This window comes from Mastigoproctus giganteus, chromosome 12, assembly GCF_048544385.1.
Source record: "Mastigoproctus giganteus isolate SK-2022 chromosome 12, ASM4854438v1, whole genome shotgun sequence".
Classification (NCBI taxonomy): domain Eukaryota; kingdom Metazoa; phylum Arthropoda; class Arachnida; order Uropygi; family Thelyphonidae; genus Mastigoproctus; species Mastigoproctus giganteus.
This window is the reverse complement of record NC_143586.1, coordinates 82,417,962-82,438,977: the sequence shown is the minus strand read 5'-3', so window position 1 is coordinate 82,438,977 and position 21,016 is coordinate 82,417,962. Positions and strand designations below refer to the sequence as shown.

Here is a 21,016-nt window from a genome sequence, read left to right as displayed (position 1 = left end):
GCATTTCTGCAAAATAAAATACTTTTCAACTTCAATAAGATAATTAAACTTTTACATATTTATAAACTAAACAATTATGGTTTCATAGAAAACCAATACCAAATTTAGGAAAAGGGAAACAAAATATATTTGCAATTTAATGAAAAATTAGTTCAGTTCTGTGTAACATCATATTCCCTGTTTTTATATAGAAGATTTTCAAAACTAATACTGTATTAATAAGTAATTTATTTAATAAAATTTGGTATGCTCCTTGAGATCATGCTAAATATAAAACTTAAAGAACATCAGCATCATTTAATTTTAATGAAGTTTCATACTGATTCAAAATAGTCCAAGACACTGTGAATAAAAAAACAACTTAATACATACCAGGGGCTTTGCTCGCTGCTCGCTAACCCCCGCACATGCTTTTCTAAGTAAAATGTAGGGGTACCCCGCACATGCTTTTCTAAGTAAAATGCAGAGGTATGACAGGGTAAGTCAAATCTTTTCTTTGTAAAAGACACCTGTCAAAATGCATTGATCAATATCTAATCAGGAAATGACCTATGTAATTTTTAATTTAACAGGTAAATGCATTTATCTGTGCATTTATTTGCAGTGACATAATTGCCCTTGTACCATGTGACTCATATCCCTCTTCTCTCATTGGCTACCCCACCATGTGGCATTATCAAGATCAAATAAATATTAATATGAAATTATTTACCTGCATTTACATAAGTCACTTAGGAAAAGACCTTTTGCTTCGGGTTCCATAATGCATGAGGAATACTGTTGCATCCGAAAGAGCAGGACTAAAATATTTACCAACTATACAAATATTTACAAAGATACAAACTATACCAGGTCCCTTCATCAGCTGACATTACAATGGAACATCAAATGATGCTGGGCGTGGTCGTGTATTAGACAGTGAATCATGTGAACGAGATTGGTGAACATTATGGAGGCAATTGTTTTTCGATGGAAGACAACAATGTAATTATTTACCTGTACATTGTAGTAATATAACTGCCCCGCCCTCTTCTCCCATTAGCTCAAATAAATAAATATCACTATGAGGAAAACTTTTTTTAATGTATAGATAGATTAACCCTTGAGATCACATGTAGCTACAAAATGGCCCTATTTCAGAGCATCGATTTTTCACTTAGAAATAATAATTCTAGCACGTGGAGATGGAGACTCTGGATACTATCAGTTAAAGGATCACGGAATACAAGTCAGAGATTGCCACAGGGAATGCAGACAGTACGTCGGATACATATTAGGGTAAGGCACTACTAGTGAGGCGAGGCATATAATTATGCCGCACTTAGAAAACAAATCTTTTTCCCCCTTTCTACTATCAAAACAATATTTTCAGCTGCTACTGCAATGGAAAAAAAATATGATCAAAAATAAAACTGCACTGCTTGCTTATTGGCTTAGTGACATCACTGGTTTATAATTCCTGCAATTAATAAAAAAGTACAAATGCAAGAAATTACGAAAGCCATGTGCTGGAATGCAGTTGTATTATTTTTTGCTCTGTCTAATAAGCACTTTGATTTCATCGTGATGCTTGCCATTCACATCAGCCAGAGAGACCAATATTTACTGAATTATTACAGAGAATGCATAATTACTGTAAACAAGCAAAATAAAATGTTTTTATTCATATGATTTACATCAAAAGGCCAACCTTTACAGATGTTCCATGTATGATAACTGAATTTTTCTTAAAAATAAAAAAGTTGTACAAAAAAAAAAAAAAAAAACTTCTGTAAAAATAACAAATTACATTAAAATAATTTAAAAAATTCGTTATAAACAAGAAATTATTTTATATTTGCATTTCAAATAGTAGTTTATATTTGTTCTGCAAAAACAAATAATATTAACACGTGGCTGTGTTAAACATTTGAAAGATTGCATTTTTTGAAACTCCAAAAATACAATTGTGAATATGATATTTCATTTCCATAAATGCTCAGATAATCTAAAACAGTCACTTAGGTTTTAAAACTTCATTTAAAAATAACACTAAAAATATGATAACAGTATTTTATACTTATGAGTATATTTTTATTTAAGACCAACAAAAAAAAAATAAATAAATAAAATAAATAAATATAGGTGATAATATTCAGCAGTCATGCTATAAGCACTTAAATGCTTGGAGCTACCTTGTAATCCTCCTATGCAGACAGAATTGTACTTTTTTTCTTTTTTTTTTTTTTGAAGAACCATTACTAAATAACAGTTAATATAAATTTTATATTACAAGTGAAATTCCAATTATTTATCTAATAATGGGATTATATTTCATATAAATATAAGTCAGATTAGTCTGGATAATGATTACAGTAGGAGTAAAGTATTAGTCACATGAACATGGAACTGAGAATCCCATTCAATCACTGACAGGTTTTTGTTATGGCAACTTGTTTAGAGCAATAAGAACAAAACTAAATTTCTTCAAGAGCTAAATTTCAAGTGTCAAAGAATATGGCTTGGTTTCAATTATTAAAAAAAAGAAGAGAGAAAAAAAAAAAAAAAAAAAAAAGGGCTTCGCTGTATTCAAACCTTGGAACTATGTATCAGTCCACATTAAAGTCCTGCAATGTGCCAGGTCTTCAATAATTTTGCAGTTCTGGATCATGTGCATTTCCAATTTTTAATGTAAATAATTTAATACAATAATACCAAAAAATGAATATATTAACTCGTGAAGTAAGTGTTTTATTATTATTTTTTTCCCTTCACACATCACAGTTTTATTATGCAATTTGAATTGCATGCAACACTCTCCTACTAATGATATTTTTATAAATTGCATATATTCACCTAAAAGGGACCTTCAGTTTTCCAGATTTAAAACTATTTTTAATGCCCCCCCCACCTCTCTCTCTCTATTACATTACCAGAATAGTTGTATTTCTTATAATAAGAAAGCACATTGTACAAAAGGAAATAAAAAGCAAATTATACAAAAGGAAATAAAAAGCCAGTGCTGTTCCACTGTTCATGACTGCTACAACTGGATATTTATCCCATTCAGATAAGCGGATTACACAGTGCAAGGCATTTACAGAAGCACAACCCTGCTACACTGTTTTGGCTACCTCCTATTCAGCACTGAAGGTGGCTGTGATTTTCCATAATGTTGCCTTTAGATTTTTGTTTACACCACAGGAAAAAGTTACTATTTGCAATCAGTAAATACAATCTACCAAATTTATACCACTAGCACAAGCTGCACTGCTACATTCCTATTCCTATGGAGAACACATGCTGTTGTCTACAGGAATGTTTCTAGCATATACAGGCCTACCTCTTGTATTTTCTGATACTGTCCTATTTTCTTGCAGTGAAACAATGATGGCATTGCTTGCTTACTTATACGTAAGCTCACCTCCACATATTACTGAGTGATAAGCAATTCCATTTATAATCAACAGGAAATGCTTGCAAATCTGAAAGTTCAATTCTCTAATGTTTTGGAAATTGCTATCTGTGCCATAAAGAGAAATTTCTATTTTGCTACTACTGTTATTATTATTATAAACATAGGTACATCTGGTTGCAGCATGTTCAAGGTAAAAGTTTCGGCCACTCTGCAGTACACTTCATTTCATCCTCATCCCTCCTGTCTCTGCAGCATGCTACAACTGTTAATTAATGCTGCACGGTATAAACAGAGATATTTAATTCAGAATAGCCTTTACTCTGAGTGACCACCTCATTAGATTTACCTCTCTAATAGTGAGTAGGTCCTCCTTTAGCCCTCAGAACACCTGGATTCATTGTGGTATGACTTCAACAAGGTATCAAAATCATGCTAAAGGGATGCTAGTCCATGCTGGCTCAACTGCTTCCCATAGTTGTTACAAACTGGTTGCTGATATTCTCATCATCCCATCAGCATGAAACAATGGAGCTGGGTTTCTTCAAACTAAGTAACATTTTATGAGACAGTGTTGGTATTCCTGAGCCCACTCTTGAAGGTGCTACTGTACTTTCTTGTTTTTTGCTGCAGAAGTGAAACCCAGTTTGATCAGTGGCTGCCACACTCCATCTGTGAAAGTACAATGAGCTATATGTTCCGAAATGCCTCTTCAATTACCACTGTTGTGCCAAGTTCTTATTTGACTGAATGTAGCCTTTCTGTTACTGTGCACAAGTCTTGACAGCCTGCATTAGCCTCCCACATCAACAAGCGGCTTCTGATCACAGGATTGCATTTGCTGAATGTTATTTGGTTACTGGGCCAATCTTGATACACCTGAGATACAGCAGTATGCAAAAACCCCAGCAGAGTTAGCATTTCTGAGATACTCACACACACCAACTACAATACCATGTTCAAAGTCATTTAAATCTTTCATCTTGCCCATTCTCACACTGAAATACAAACATACAGAATCCCTAAGTATCTGCCCACTTGCTTTACATCACATGGTATTAACACATTATGCTGTTACTGCAGGAGTACTCTTCACATAAAGAGTAGGTATTGTTGTTCAGGATTGAACAGCAAAAGGTACTCTTGGGCCAAACTGTGCCTGTTCAAAGGGTAGGCATACTTCAGGAAGCAATAACAACACACTCACTACCCAAACACAAACTTGCATCGAAACGAACTGCAATTTTTTTTTCCTCAATGCAGATACCATCCATTCAATGAGTGCTGTAAAAGGACAGCACTTGAAACAAACAACTGTGTGATATCAGCAAACTGACGGCACCACGTGCTACTGAATCACGGCCAGGAATTTTGCTCAGCATCAATTGTACTGTCTAGAGAGCACTATAAAAGCTGTGTGCTTGGTTCACAGTTTCATGTTCCTTGCATTGATGAGATTAGCTTGACATAGCCGAGTGGTCAGGAGCGAGAGTGCATAGCATTCCTTGAGTGGACCGGGGTTCAAGCCCATGACTACTAAATATGATAAATATTTGTATTGACGATTTATTATAAACTCTACTGACTTGGTTGTCATGCTGGATTATAAACAGAAAATTTATTTATTATTTTATCCAGTTTTGTATTTTCCACAAGAAAAAAAAAAAAATGCAAGATTTTTTGAAGGTTATGCTTGCTGAATTTTAATTCTTTAGTCTGTGAAAAAACAAAACATCATCCTTAGTGGGTGTCTACTGATAAAATTTTGTGTAAAAAGTGTAATGGATCCACAGCCCAAACAGGACTGAAAAGGAACAGGGATGCACAGTGTGCTGAAGCTGATGACACTGAATCAGCTCTTTACAATATGTCATGTGATACTGAAATAGAATTCTATTCGAGTGATGCAGTTTCTGAATCCCATTCAGATGTATCTGTTGATGTTAGAACACAACAAACAACAGATGATGGCGTTACTTGGAGTGATTACTCTTTATAGATGAAATCCATTTACTGAAAAGCACTGCCTACTTGTTCCAGCACCACAGGCACATAGGGATGACCATTGCAAATATAAAAGGCAGCAAATGTGTAAAGCTGAAGTTATCCAATTGTGGCACACTACAAGACCGCAAGGGACGAGGTCCCAAATAACCAGAAAAAAGTTACAGTCATATTCCTTGATGAAAAATTCAGTTCAAACCTTTAATGTGAAACTAGCAATTAGTAAGTTCTAACAAAAACCAATAATCGGTAAGCAATAACAAAATCTAGCAATGACTTTCATCAACCAGTGAAATACCACCACTTTGCTTATTGGAGGCTTGAAGTGGTGAAACCCATGTTTAGTCTCTAGAGCAAAGTTTTCGGCATCCCCCTCCCCCCATACTTCTCCTTCAACCCATGCATGGTACTAAGTACTATAGGTTTTGATACCTTTCGTGTTTGGGGTTTTCGTAAAAAAAAAAAAAAAAAGTAAGTGATGATACTATTTTAGCATAAAAATTATGTTTCCACCATTCTAAGAAAAAAACATTTACAGTGCAAGAATTTCTATCAGGAAGCCAATCAAACAGAATAAAAATTGTTTGTATTAACCGAAAATCACGATTTGCTTTATTATCAAAACAAGAGATTGCAATTTAAGGCATATCAAAATATAAAGATAAAAATATCCACACTAAAAGTAAAACACATACTGGTAGCGAGATTGGTAGTCTTACAGTTGATGCATAACATATCAACTAAGCAGTCTTACAGTGGCAAGCGTCGTTTGTTGTTGTTTGTTATTTTGGTTTTTAGGAGCATTAGCAACTAAGGCCATATTGCTCCGGGGATATGCAGTGGTCATTCCTTGACCTGTCCACATCCTCCGTATTTGGTGGGCACGGGCTCGAACCCCGGTCTAATCAAGAAGCGTGTGCTACGCACTGCTGCTCCTGCCCACCTGACCATGGAGGTGCCCCGTGTTAAGCTTCCTTATATCTCAAAACAAAATTACAAAAGTATATGATGGGAAGTCTATCTAGGATATTTGGATATTTACCTAGGTAACTATGAGCAAAAACATAAAAATAATACTTGAAAGCATGCTCATTTGGTCTCATTCTAGGATTAAAATCACAGTTCAGTTTTCTGTCAATTTTTCAATGTACTCTTATAACAGTTTTGGTGGTGCAGATTTTAATGCACCCATTTTTCTTAATATTTTTAGTATTACAGATATTCAAACCAATGGCAATACTGTTAGTTGCTAAAACTACCCAGAAATTTGGTTGTTTCAGGATCCTGATGACTGTCTTGTAAAGATCATAATGCCACTGATAAGCTTGAAAAATCAGTTTTTCATGTGGTTTTTCATATAGCTTCCATAGTGTATTTTATGTAATTCAGTTTTGGGTTATAAAAAGGATTATCAATGGAAATTTTCACTGGCTGATAAACAATTGCTATTAGAATTGGGGACTAACTTGAAGTTCTCCACATTTGCATTGCTGAACAAGTAATTATAGCATGGTGAGTGTGAAGGGATTAATCCACTCCATCTTTGAAATTTTTATTACTCCTGAAAAATAGTGACAAAAAAAAAGAAGCAAAGTACCTTCCTGATCATGATTTTAATAGACCCACACAGATATATCATATGTCACTCATCTATGTTCTTCTCGCCAGTACCAGAAATCACACAGCTTCCATAGTGTATTTTATGTAATTCAGTTTTGGGTTATAAAAAGGATTAACAATGGAAATTTTCACTGGCTGATAAATATGGCATATAACCACAGAGCAGGCAAATGCATTTTATGATTTTAGTAGTATGCACTTTTTATACTTTTTACTTTATTTATAGTTATTTGTACATAAACACTAAATTTTACTTTAATTATTATTAACTGTCTTTACTCTAATGTAAATTGTGATCTTAATTAGTAGAGGCATATGATTGCAAGAAAGCAAGCTTATGCAGCATCAGCCAAAAAAAAAAAAAAAAAAAAAAACTTCCACTTCAGCCCTCCATTTGTTCGAAATACCTGTCCAGCTGAGCCTTAAATTTATTTAGGCTATCAACTTCCACAACAAGGGATGGAAGTCTGTTCCACCAACCAACTACCCGCTGGCTAAAGACAAATTTCTGCACATCTATCCTACATCTGTCTTTCCTCAATTTGAATTTATGCCCTCTCAGGTGATTATTCTGAGCAAGAGGAAGAATCCCATCAGCACTGAGCATGCGCAAACCATTCAAGGCTTTATACACCTCTATCAGATCGCCTCGCCGGTGCCTAGTCTCCAGACACTGTAATTTGCAAAACTTAAACCTTCCTTCGTAAGAGCAACCCTTTATTCCATTCACTAATCTTGTTGCCCTTCTCTGTACTCGTTCCAGCAGCTCTACATCCTTCTTGAAATGAGGATTCCAGACCTGTATACAGTACTCAAGGTGTGGCCTGACCATTGCCTTATACAAGGGAATAATCACCTCCTTATCCCTGCTAGAAAAATTCCTGTATACCATTGAAAAAACACCATGAGCTACTCATGCAGCCCGTCTGCACTGCTCAGAAAACTTCATATCTGCCTGCACAATTACCCCCAGGTCCTTTACATTCTATACCACTGTGACACAGAGTTGATACGTTGCTCTGGGGTTGCTGTTTCCCCATATGTAGTACTTTACATTTGTCAATGTTAAACTTAATTTGCCACCTCTCAGCCCATCTGCTCAACCTTTCCAGATCCTCTTGCAGCAGCATAGCATCAGTAGTGTCCTTAACAATGCTGCCGGCCTTTGTATCGTCTGCAAACTTGGACATTAAGCTTGATATACCATCATCAATATTATTTATAAATACAGAAAACAATAATGGACCCAACACTGAACCCTGAGGGACTCCTCTAATAACATTAGTCCACGATGAGCAGTGTCCATTGATTACCACTCTGTCTTCTCCCCCTCAATCACCCCTTTATACATAGCAGCAATTTGCCTCCAATGCCACACTGCTCCAATTTGCACAGCAGTCTTCCATGTGCAACAGTATCAAAAGCCTTTCTAAAATCCAAGTATATAATATCAAAGTTATTCCCTGCATCCAGTTCTTTTGTGACTGCATCATAGTATCCAATCAAATTGGTCAGGCAAGACTTCGCCTTAACAAACCCATGCTGTGTTCGAGCTATAATTGAAGTTTTGTCTAGATGATTCTGCAGTGCTTCTTTAACCAGTGCCTCCATTAATTTTCCTGGAACAGAAGTTAAACTCACAGGTCTATAATTACTTGTGTCCGCCTTTGATCCTCCTTTGTGAATTGGTGTCACATTTGCACATCTCCAGTCTATGGGTACGTCCCCCGGGTCCAAGGAAGCTCTAATAATTATGGCTAAGGGTTTGCTTACTTCCTTTGCTGCCTCCTTTAATATAACTGGATAGATCCCATCCACCCCAGGTGCCTTTCTTGTGTTTATCTTCAACAATTTCTCCTCCAATTTTACTCTCAGTTATTACAAGATTATCTAGCTTACTGCCAGAGTTGAATACACCTCTGGCATTCCCCTCGCTGAATAACTCCTCATGTGTGAATGTCGATGCAAAATATTTATTTAGTTTGTTAGCTACCTGAGCAGGATCATCAACAGTTGATCAAGTGGACCAATCTGATTCATCCCCTTCCATCTAGAGTTCACGTAAGTAAAGAACTCTTTGCTCTTTTTCTTTGCATCCTTTGCCAAAGATTTCTCATAATCTGCCTTCGCCTGCCTAACCTCCTTTGTAACTTGGTTACAGATCAATATATCTATCATAGGCTTCTGTGTCACGTGTTAATTTATACGTATCCCATGCATTTTTATTCTCTACCATATGTCTCATTAGTTCATCTGATATCCATTTAGGCCTAAACCTTGAACAATATTTCTTAGTTGGTATGTAAAGCCTAGTAGCTTCCAAGATAAGTTCTTTGAATGCTTCCCACTTTGAATTTGCTGTTGATATCATCAGTTGGTCCCACTGTATAGAATTTAAATACTGTCTCAGACCATCGTAGTCGTCTTTACAAAAGAAATAACCCTTCCCTTTACCCCTGATGGTAGTTACCTCTTTGAGTAAATCCCACTTCAGCACACTGTGATCACTGCTACGTAGTGGTTCCTTTATCTGTAGATTCTTAATACATGAAGAATCAGTACTGATAATCAAATCAAGAGTATTACTCCTTCTAGTTGCCTCCCGAACATGCTGATGTAGAAAACAATCATCCAATAAATCCACAAAAGCCTTGATAGTGTGTGAGTGACCAACACACAAATTCCAATCAATATCTGTGAAATTAAAATCCCCCATTATAAGACTCTCTGATTTACTGGCCCACTCTATTTCCCTGTTCAGAGTCAGTCATTAGGCATATAGCACACTTCTCCACTCAATTTTGATTTCAAAATGCTAATGTCGCACCAAACTGACTCGATACTGCACTATACAGCGATGTTGGCTGGCTTCACTTCCTTGTATTTTATGTGTTTCTTAATAGCATAACCCCTCCTCCCTTCCTATCCTGTCTATCCTTTCTGTAGATGTTGTACTCCCCAAATTCCAGTTCTGCATTCCTTATATCTGTGTGACACATCTCTGATACCCCAACAATATCTGCCTTTGATGTTTTGAGCAATACCTCAAATTCATCAAATTTATTTACCAAACTCCTAGCATTGGTGTACATGCTAGTATACATGCACCTGTGCCTATTCTTACCTACCCTAACACAACCCATGTGTTTACTTGTACCGCAATGACTCCCAGCAGTCTCTGAAACATCCTGCATCTTGTTTTCCAGGCTGCTGCTCATTCCAATACAATAGAAGCAGTGAAGAATCACTTTCACCTCTGCCAGTGGCTACTGTTAATCTATTTGTCCTTGTATTCCCCCAAGCTAGCAGTTTTCTGATCCACCTAACACTGCCTCAATAGCATCAGCAAATATTCTTGCACCCTTTCTATATAAGTGTATCCCATCCCTGTAGAACCAGTCTCTCCTGTTAACAAGTACAGACCAGGCTGAAAAAAATTCTACCCCTTGAGCCTTGCACAATCTTTCCAGGGCTGAATCGATTGACAAGGCTCTCATCATATACTCCCTCCTATCGTGTCTGGGCAGAATTGCAGACACTTTCAAATTCAACCCAATTCATGGCTTGTGTTCAACAGTGACCTGTACTTTTTAAGTAATTCTGCTGGTCTCCTACTCTTAATATCATTAGTGCCAACGTGTGCAACTATATCACCTTTTGTGCCCTTAAAAGATGATATCCGCTCTACAACGTCATCAACCTTTGTCCCTGGCAGACATACCCTGCTCCTGTTCCACCTATCCTTTTTACAAAGCATGTTCCCCGTTTCCCTGACAATAGAGTCACCAACAACTACTAGTTCCTGTGGGACCAGCAAATTCTGTCTTGGTGGTTGCCGCTGTGTTGTGTGATGACCAAGTGCAAGCTGTGGCATTGATGTGGGCAGCTGAGAGCTTGATGGGGCCCCTCAATTTAGATCCTTCGAGGGCATCCACACTGTCCTTCAAACTATCATATAAGCCCATAACAACGCTCAGTTGTCGCCTGATTTCGTTACACTCCTTGCATCGGGCGCACACAAAGACATCCCCCATGGCAATATCATGTCCCGTACCCGATTGCTCCACAAACACCATGCAAGCAGTGCATTTTAAAAGGCTGTGATTCAGAGGGCAACTGCCCCCCTCAGTTCTCCTCTGAGCCACAGCACTCCCATTAGCTTGAGCCTTTTGCTTTGCTGCGCTGGATTGCTCTACAATTACTGTAGATAATTTTCATGCCACTTGAGTCAGCAAGTGGAAGAAATTCTTTATGCATCCTGTTTTCAACTTCAAAGGACTTTTTCTTCCCTAACATTTATACTCTCCAACTACATCATGTGATGAACTATACACCCATGAGCATTACCTAGTCAATCAATAGTATACAAACAGCACAACTTAAACTTAGGTATTTTATACTATCTGAAATTGCAGCAGTTATTTAATCATACTCAATCCAAAGTCGAAACGAAACACCGACAATACTGAAACAATTTGGAAAATATTTTGAAATTAACACTCACCTCTAATGGATGACCAGCAGTCTCTAATGCAAGAGCTTGAAAATCTGACTCTAATTCACTGGGATCACTACCTCTTACCTATTGAAAAAAAATAATTATAAAATCACCCATATTCAATATTTTATGTATATGTGTGCATGTTTGTGTGTTGTATTTACCCTTTTTTTTTTTTTTTTTTTTTTTTTCAGTGAAAAAATTCATGTTGGTGAAATAATTTTATAAATGTTCTCCACAAAAAAAAATCGAAAGTTGCAGTTTAATGGATGACTTCAAAACCATCTATAAAGGGATAAAATAACAAATGAGATAACTTTCAAGGCAACTTACAAACCCTTAGCTGAAGGCATGGAGACAGGAATAAACTCATTCATACCTATCAAGGATATCCAGAAAGCCGAGTCATTATCGATACATCCACTATATTCTTAGTGGCTGTGTATAGAACCACGGTCAAAATACCCCCAGGATAATTTTGACATCTCATACCTTTTTTTTTTTTTTTTGTGTGTGTAGCTTCATGTGAAAAAAGCTCACCTACATTTGCACCATTCTTACTATAAAGTTAGATTTGCTCTATGCACTCCCTTAGATCAAAAGTTTATTATAGGAAATTAATGGATGAGAAAAACAATGACAAACCAGATTAAAAAAGAAGGAAAAACAATTTCATTCCAAGCCATTCAATAAATCTAATATATTCACACATAGCAGAATTAAACGCTTCACTGATGACGGATATTTAGAAATAAGCAGTGCTGCTGTTTCAGTTATTTCATTTGTTGAAGGGTGGTACTATATTCTCTCTCTCTCTCTCTCTCTCTCTCTCTCTCTCTCTCTCTCTCTCTCTCTCTCTCTCTCTCTCACACTAAAAAAAAAATAAATACATAAATAAAACAAAATTATAATACATTCACCTTTCCATAATAATGGAAAGGGTGAAAATAACATACATGAAAAGAGAAGAGGAGCAGTAAATACAGAACAAAAGAATTCAGAATTATACAGGGTGATTCAGGAGAACAGTAAATATTTTTTGGGTTATAGAATCGATTATTTTCAGTAAAATAGCTCATATAAACGTGACCAATTCTCAATGGATAAGGAGATACAGCTGTTTGAAACTGACACACACAAAGCATTATGAGAGGTATTAAAGAACGATAAATAACATTGTATTTATTGACTTTTTGAATGATACAAAACACAATAGTCGAACTTGGTTATAACAAGCATCAAGGGAACAAAATTTCCTTATTATAACTGTTACTCGCTATATCAGTGATAGAGGAGTTGGGGAAGCCCTCTGGGACCGTTAAACAATGAACACTTTATATCAGTGATGAATTAAATCTACCTCCTATTTTTTTAAATGCCCAATAACTTGATAAAAAGAGATTCAAAAATCAAAAGAAATATTACAGAGAAAAAATAATATAGGTATATACCTACATATTATTTGTATTAATATGTTTGTATAAACTACAATACACTTAATATTAAACACAATTTGTCTGTAATTAAAAACAATACTATTTAATAATAAACACGATTTCAATTAGTCTTTATTTATGAATCTTAAAATTGATGTTTGTTTTAAAGATCTCACTTTGATATTTTTTAAATTGTCCCTTAAAACACTACGCAAGTAATGAGATGCGTTAAGTCTCATTACTTGCGTTGGTTCCTTCAAAAAATTGACTAATGTGTTCATTGCAGCTTGAGCTTGTGAGATTATCAGCACTGATTTTGATTCACTTTCAATTTTCACCATATCATCATTATCATTATCGTCTTTGTTGAGCACAGCATCTCCAATGTCACTCTCTGTAGGAAAACCACTAGTTAATAAGTTGTCATTGACTCATACAAATTCATCAACGTTATCTGTATTAAAACCTAAACGTTACATAGAAACCATTCGGATAATGGTAAGTTGTTTTCTTCATTTCCATCTTTTTCATCTACAATTGAAATTTCATTTGAATTTAATTTTGATTTCTTGAAACAATTCAATATGGTTGTCGAAGTAACGTCCATGCATCATTCAATAAATTTATAGCGTCAAATATCGATATACAGACTCAATAAGTTTCTTTTCTCTTTGACTGATCAGAGGTAGAACTAGAAATCCTTTCAAACTCTTGATTACACCTATGTCCATTGGTTGTAAACTTGACGTTGCATTGGGAGGTAGAAACACTAGCTTAATGTTGGACAGATTTTGAATCGGGGGATGTGCAGGACAGTTATCAACTAAAAATGAAATATTTTTCTTCTTTTTGAACAGCTCCTTATTCTAATAATTTCTGATTCCTCTTTATGTAGAGGAATGTAGAGAATAATCCTCCCCCCCCATATCCATTAAAATTTTTTAGACCCCTAAATTTAACTCTAATGTCAAGCTACTGGACCGAAGAAAATAATCGGTCCATATTTATTAAGCAGTTTAGACCTTCAAAATTTAATTTTACGTCAATCCACGTAATGGCTTCCTTTCTACCAGAAGTATAGTGTTTGAAGACAGAAGTCTTGAGCGCTCAGGTTGAGACCGAGGGGGTCTGAACACTACGGTTCTGACAGTGGGGAAGATGTCCTACATGTTTTGTAAAATTGATATCGCCTTCCCAAAGAATTATTAGCATGTTGAACCAGGAGAGTTGGTTGGAAAACAAGCTTCCTATATCTAAAATAAAGGTAATCCCTGTTGTTTCATAATATAATAGAATATAGGAATTATCGAGCACTTAATAGCTCTCTACTGTCAAATCTAATCTTTTACGTATTGCTGAAAAATATCGGAAGTCATCCAAGCTTTCTTGTTTGCAGTGGATCCACAGGAAGTTTCCTTACATTTCTGAAACACCAAGGTTTTGACAATTTTCCAATAACAAAGTTTTTTTTTTTTTTATCAGTTCCGGTCATATTTTCACATACAAGCACCATCAAGTGAGTCTTTGAATTTTTGTCCACCAATGCATTTTTCCCCTTTGAATTTAATATTGTCAGGTGTCAAATTATAAAAAAGTCTTGTTTCAGCAGCATTGTAGTAGTAGTAGTAGTGGCATGTGATGCAAGAAAGGAAGCATACATAGCATCAGCCAAAAAAAAAAAAAACGAATTTCACACAACCATTCCCTCTAAAAGTTTATCTAGTTCCTCCCTGAATTTATTTAAGCTATCAACTTCCACAACGACAGATGGAAGTTTGTTCCAGCAATTAACCACCCAGTGGCTAAAGGCAAATTTCACACATCTATTCTACAACTGTCTTTCCTCATTTTGAATTTATGCCCCCTCAGGTTCATAATCTGGCAAGCGGAAGAATCCCATCAGAATTCAGCATGCTCAATCAGATCACCTCGCAGTTGCGTAGTCTCCAGCTGCTGAAATTTATGCTTTCTAGGTAAGAGAACCCCTTCATTTACCTCACCATTCTGTTGCCCTTCTCTGTACTCGCTATAGCAATTGTATATCCTTCCTAAAATGAGACCTCCAGACAGTACTCAAGGTGTGGCCTGACCATTGCCTAATCGTCGTCGTCATCATCATCATCATCATCAGCCATTTTCAATCCACTGCAGGATGAAGGCCTCTCCAGCCTCTTTCCAGTTGCTTCTGTTTTGTGCAATGGCCATCCATTTACTACTCACAAACTCATGAATTTCATCTGTCCATCTCCATTGTTGTCTTACAGGTTTTCTTCTAGCTCCTCTTGGGTACCATTCTGTTATTTTCTTAGTCCATCTGTAATCATGTCTTCGAGCCCAAGATCATTTTAGTTCTTTAGTTTTGATAAGGATGTCCATTACTTGAGTTTGCTGCCTAATCCACGTGTTTCTCTTCTTATCTAACAGTCTGATTCCCAATATAATTAGTTCCATTCTTTGCTGTGTAGTTCTCAGCTTCTCTTCCATTCTTTTGGTGAATTCCCAAGTTTCACTTCCATAAGTCATGGTGGGGAGTATACATTGGTTCATTATTTTACGTTTCAGACGAACTGGGATATTGCTCCTTAGTATGTGACTATATTTCCTGAATGCTATCCATCCAAAATTTATTCTTCTCTTGACTTCCAGCCATTTATCATTATTACAACTAATAACTTGTCCCAGATAAGTATATGACTCCGCCTTTTCAATTACTGCTCCTTCAATCATTATATCCCTTTCTGTGGCATACTTGTTCATCATTACTTTTGTTTTAGCCATATTCATCTTAGTCCAAAATCCTTACTAACTCTGCAAAAATGATTAAGATTTTGCTCTAATTTTTTGGGATCGTGGCTTATGACCACAATGTCATCTGCAAATCATAAATGGTTTAGGTACTCTCCATTCACACCGACTCCTTTCTGCAACCAGTCTAATCTTCTGAAAGCTTCCTCAAAGGCAGCAGTAAACAATTTCGGAGATATTGTGTCTCCTTGTCGAACTCCTTTCTCAATTTTAAGTTTACTTTGTCCAGTCTAATAAAGGAGGTAGCATTTTCATATATTTTCTTCAAAATCATAATAAATGGGGTATATATACCTTGTCTTTCCAGTGCCTGAAACATTGCCTTATGCTGTATGGAGTCAAATGTCAGGCATAATGGTGTTTTATATTCAATTGCTTTTTCCATTAGGTGTAACATTAAGTGAAAGTGATCCATAGTTTAGAATCCTGTCCTAAATCTCTTTCGGTTGATTCTCATCAAGTATTCTTTCTAATCTGTTAGTAATGACCCCTGTGAACAACTTGTAGATGTGGGATAACAAGCTAATTCGTCTATAATTTCCAATTTCTGATTTATCTCCTTTCTTATGCAGCAAAACTATGATTGCATTATTCCACTCCTTAGGCATCACATTTTTTGTGAAGAGTCTTGCCAGTTTTTGTGTCATGTCTCTTCCTCCCAATTTTAACAACTCTTCAGTAACTTCATCTTCCCCTGTGACTTTCTGATTCTTCATTTTCTTCAACGCATGTTCTACCTCATCAGGAAGGATATCAGGTATGCTGTATGTGGGCACCTCCATAGCCAGGTGGGCAGCAGCAGCAGTGCATAGCACACGCTTCTTGATTAGACCGGGGTTTGAGCCCGTGACCACCGCATATTCCTGGAGCAGTATGGCCTTAGTTGCTAATGCTCCTAAAAAAAAAAAACCAAATAACATAACTTACTATTATTAGCCTTATGGTGCAAGGAAGCCTGAGGCTTATGCTGCGCCAGGCAAAAAAAAAAAAAAAAAAAAAATTTCTGAATTACCGAGAGAGAGAGAGAGAGAGAGAGAGAGAGAGAGAGAGAGAGAGAGAGAGAGAGAGAGAGAGAGAGAGAGAGAGAGAGAGAGAGAGAGAGAGAGAGAAGGAAATCACCAAGGAGAAGAATGATGATATCCAGCTCAGGACCTGAGTGCACCAAGCCCATACTCATTAGGTCTGAGCCCCTGGGGTTGCAAATTAATAAAATTATTTAATATTGGTGAATCTGTGGTTGAGGATTAGTAGTCGATTTATTTTGTACCTTCCTAATAGTGTCTTTAAGTCTTGTATGTGTTGTTTTTCGCTTTGTGAAAGCTGAGTGGCCCCGAGAAAGTTGATATCACTTGCATTACCCCATCGTGTCCAGCCAAGTATAATTCATCGCATAGTGAAACTGCTTATCAATCACAATGGCATGTTTTTCACTGTCTGAAACCTTTTCAATGTTCACAACTCTACTATGTGGGATTTAACACAGAAAATAAAGAGAAATTCCAGGAAATTTTCAGAATTTGTGGTCACAGACAGTAAAATTAGCTAGCCACAGTGCATATGCATTCTAGGAAGTATCGTGGCAATAAAACTGATGCTTCAAATGGAGGGGGCAAACAAGCGAGACTGTCACATTTTACAATTCTCTGAAAAGATGGGGAGTGGACTGACAGTTGAGTGAGTTGTATGCTATGTATCAGCCGGAATACTATTAAAAAAAATAAATAATAAAAAACGCACATAAAAAACAAGGTACGGCAATTATTTTTATATTTCAGCCATGCAGAATTTTCATGCAGTGAATGCTACTACAAAAACCTCGGAAAAAGAGATACGAATGATTTCACATTACTATTTCATGTTTATGATATTTGTACCAAAATTAACATAAACTGATTTTTTTTATTGAATTTTTTGTGCTGCAGTAATGCCAGAGTTTCGTGCAATTAATACCGCCTCAAACTTAAATTTTGGCAGAGATTAAATGTTTCATGTTTCTGTTACCAACATCTTCCCAAAATTTTAAGTATAATAAAAGTCCAAAAATCTGGACTGCTCTGGAACTGGGTCGATCCAGATTTTTGGATTCCCAGGCAATACTTTTAAAATTCAAATTTAAGATGGAATAAAGAAGAGATGACCAGGTAAATTTTGACAGTTTATTCATTAACAAATAAAGCATGCTTCATTTATTGAAACAAGCAGTTTTAATGAAAACTAAAGTCAACACCTGACAAAGATGGAAACAAAAATTTCCACCACACACACACAAAAAAAGTGTGTGTAATGCTTGAAATCGTGTTTAAAAATGAACAATGTAAAAGAAAAATACAGTATATAAATGAAAGCAGAAGATACGTATTTTATATAAATTAATTATTTGTTTTAGTTTATTAACGAAACATTTTCATATAAAATACAAAGTTCAAAAAACAAACAAATATTTGTTCTTTTCCATGATTTCTGTAGCACTGCTTGATACTTCTATTGCTGTCTTTAAATACTTTCATATATCATCTTGTTTACAACTTTGTAATTTCTTTGTGTTAAAATTATTATGCACCATGTGTGCATGCATGACATCCTGAAGACTGAAGCTATGGTTCTGTTCCATAAATTTAACAACTATTTCAATGGACTTTTCTGCAGTAGCCCAAGATATTTTTTCTTCTTCAACTCTGTCGTTTTCTTCCCCAGATTCTAAATATCATCAGCATTAAGTTTGCATAGAGGGTTGTCTTCCATACATAATTTTAACAGTTTCCATCAGTTCTTTCACTTCAGATGCTTTCGGCTTTATGTGAAATCCTTCAAAATCTTCGTTTCGACCAGACTGAAGATCTGCAAACATCACGTTCAGCCATAACTTTTACCACGCTCTTAAAAGAGTTACAGGCTTGACTGCATGGAATGCAGTCAAGCATTCCATGCAGTCGCGAGTGAAAATGTTGCATCTTCAATTGTAAAACTGCGTTGCAGTTCTGAAGGGTCGACATTCTTGTGCATCATTTTCGTCATAAAATCATTTTTACAGTGACATTTAAAGTTCCTAATGACTCCTTGACCCATGGGTTGAATTAATGGTGTTACGTTTGGTGGCAAATAACATGCAAAAATATTTCCACAATCAGACAGTAATTCTGATTCATGCATGTGGGCCCTACAGTTGCCGAGAAGTAGCACTTTGTATTTGCAGGCTTCCCCAATTTTCTCAAGTTCTAATGAAATAAAATCAAGAACAAACCAATCCCGAAATATATCTTTGTCCACCCAAGCATTTCTTTGGGCTTTATAGGTCACAGGTAAGAGCACAATTCCTTTAAAGGCCCATGGGCACAGAAATTTACGAATCACCAAAAGTTTAATTTTATGCTGACCTGAAGCATTAGCACACATAACAATTACTCTTTCCTTATTAAGCTTAAACCCTGTTGCATTTCATTCTTGGTTTCCAGCCAAAGTTTTTGTGGGCAAACACTTCCAGTAAACCGCTGTTTCATCAGCATTATAAATTTGATCGGCTGTAAGGTCATAGTCAGATACAATTTTTTCAAATGTTGCACTATATTCTGTTGCTGCTTGTGTATCAGCCGACTGTCTTTCTCTAGCAATATCTAACTGTCTAATACCACAACGAGTCTTGAAATTCCGAAGCCATCCATCACTAAATATGCACTCCGATTCAATGTTCATTTGCTCCTAAAAAGACCTTGCTTTGGCAATAAACATCGGCCCAGAAATTGCCATACCTTCCGATTGTGTTAGCAAAAACCTTCGTACAACACTTTATCGAGATTCTCTAATTTTGGGCAACGTAAACTTTTTCTCTCAGCAATTTTATTGTAGGGCTCAGACGAGGCTGTGAATTTCACAATTTTATTCTTTGCCTTTTTTATATCATAAATTGTAGACTTTCCGATGTATATTTCCATTAAAACAGTATAGCTCACACCACTTTCTAGCTTCTTAATTATTTCAAGTTTGTCACTCAATTTCAACGTGTTCTTCTTTCTCTTCACACCATGAAGTTTATCTATTTTAGGATCCATTATTATAACCTTGCAAATATGTATGCTATATAGGGTAAATGGAAAGAGTAGGACAAAAATTATAGCGTTGCCACAGTTTGATTGCTCATTCCAAAATGGCGACCACAAGTTCGCTTATTGTTGCTGGACATCTGCGGCACTCACGGATGCTCATGCACGCACGCACACACAAAGGTCCGCTAAATTTAAAAAGTTTGAGAGTTTTTGAAAAGTCCGGATATCTGGCATCCAGATTTTCAGACTTTTTATTGTATAATTAATAAAAAATTTATTTGATTAAAACTGAAAGGTATTTTTAAGGACAAAAAACACATCATCTACAAAATTTTGAACATTATCAAAAAATGTAGAACTGTAATTAATAAGCATTTGAATCTACTAGTACAGCATTTCACAAACTTTTTTAGTCACGGAACACTTTTCATCTCACAACATATTCACGGAATACTTACGAAACACAAGTTTAAAGGGAGTCAAAGAACTGTTTGCTAATATTTTATTACATATGACGCTCTGTGCATAAGGAGCATCTTTATTTCTAACACATGTAAAGACGTAATTCAAATAACTGTCATCATACTTTCATTTTGGTCTTTTATTAGTTGGTTTCTGTTTTTTCTATTCGGATTTTTGGGGAACAAAAGGCTGTGATTGTTCATCCTCACTTTGAAGTGTGACAATATTGTGTTCATTTTCATCGATCACAGTTGCACTACTAGTAGTACTTTGCTTCTCATATTAAAGTTCCTATTTTCAACCATAAATCCTTGGGCACATATTTTAATAATAATATTTCAAAATACTATTAATTATCAAAAAAAAAAATTTATACAAGGAAGTGAGTTTAGTTATGATATCAGTTCACTTCCTCCTCTCCTTCAGCCCATATACTACAGGCTAAATTGCATATGAATAGCATATTAGGTCACTACATTGCTACTTTTTCGTAGATGTCATTACATCTAAGCATATGTCTGTGCAAAAGCTTGCCAAAATAAAGTGTTCTGTGGTCTAACTGATTATTAGTCTATGCCAGTATATTAATAACCAAATTTTAAAAAAAAAGTTAAAAATTATAATGATACAAAAGTGGCGTATGCTACAAATTTATTTATTTTATTTTTTTAATTATTAATTACGATTTTTCATGGAACACAGTTTGGGAAATGCTACTAGTAAAAGGGCAAGAATTAGTACACTAAAAGCACAAAAA

The 21,016-nt window shown here is 35.8% G+C and overlaps 1 protein-coding gene across 1 annotated transcript in view; it reads right to left on the bottom strand.

The window, feature by feature from the left end:
• The window catches only part of pum (pumilio), a 415,697-nt gene that overhangs the window by 337,955 nt on the left and 56,726 nt on the right, over positions 1 to 21,016 (bottom strand). Inside the window, exon 3 of the mRNA XM_090386283.1 lies at positions 11,523 to 11,600. Within this exon, the coding sequence (XP_090242409.1) occupies positions 11,523 to 11,600 (78 nt within the window). The remainder of the gene's footprint in view (positions 1 to 11,522; positions 11,601 to 21,016) is intronic.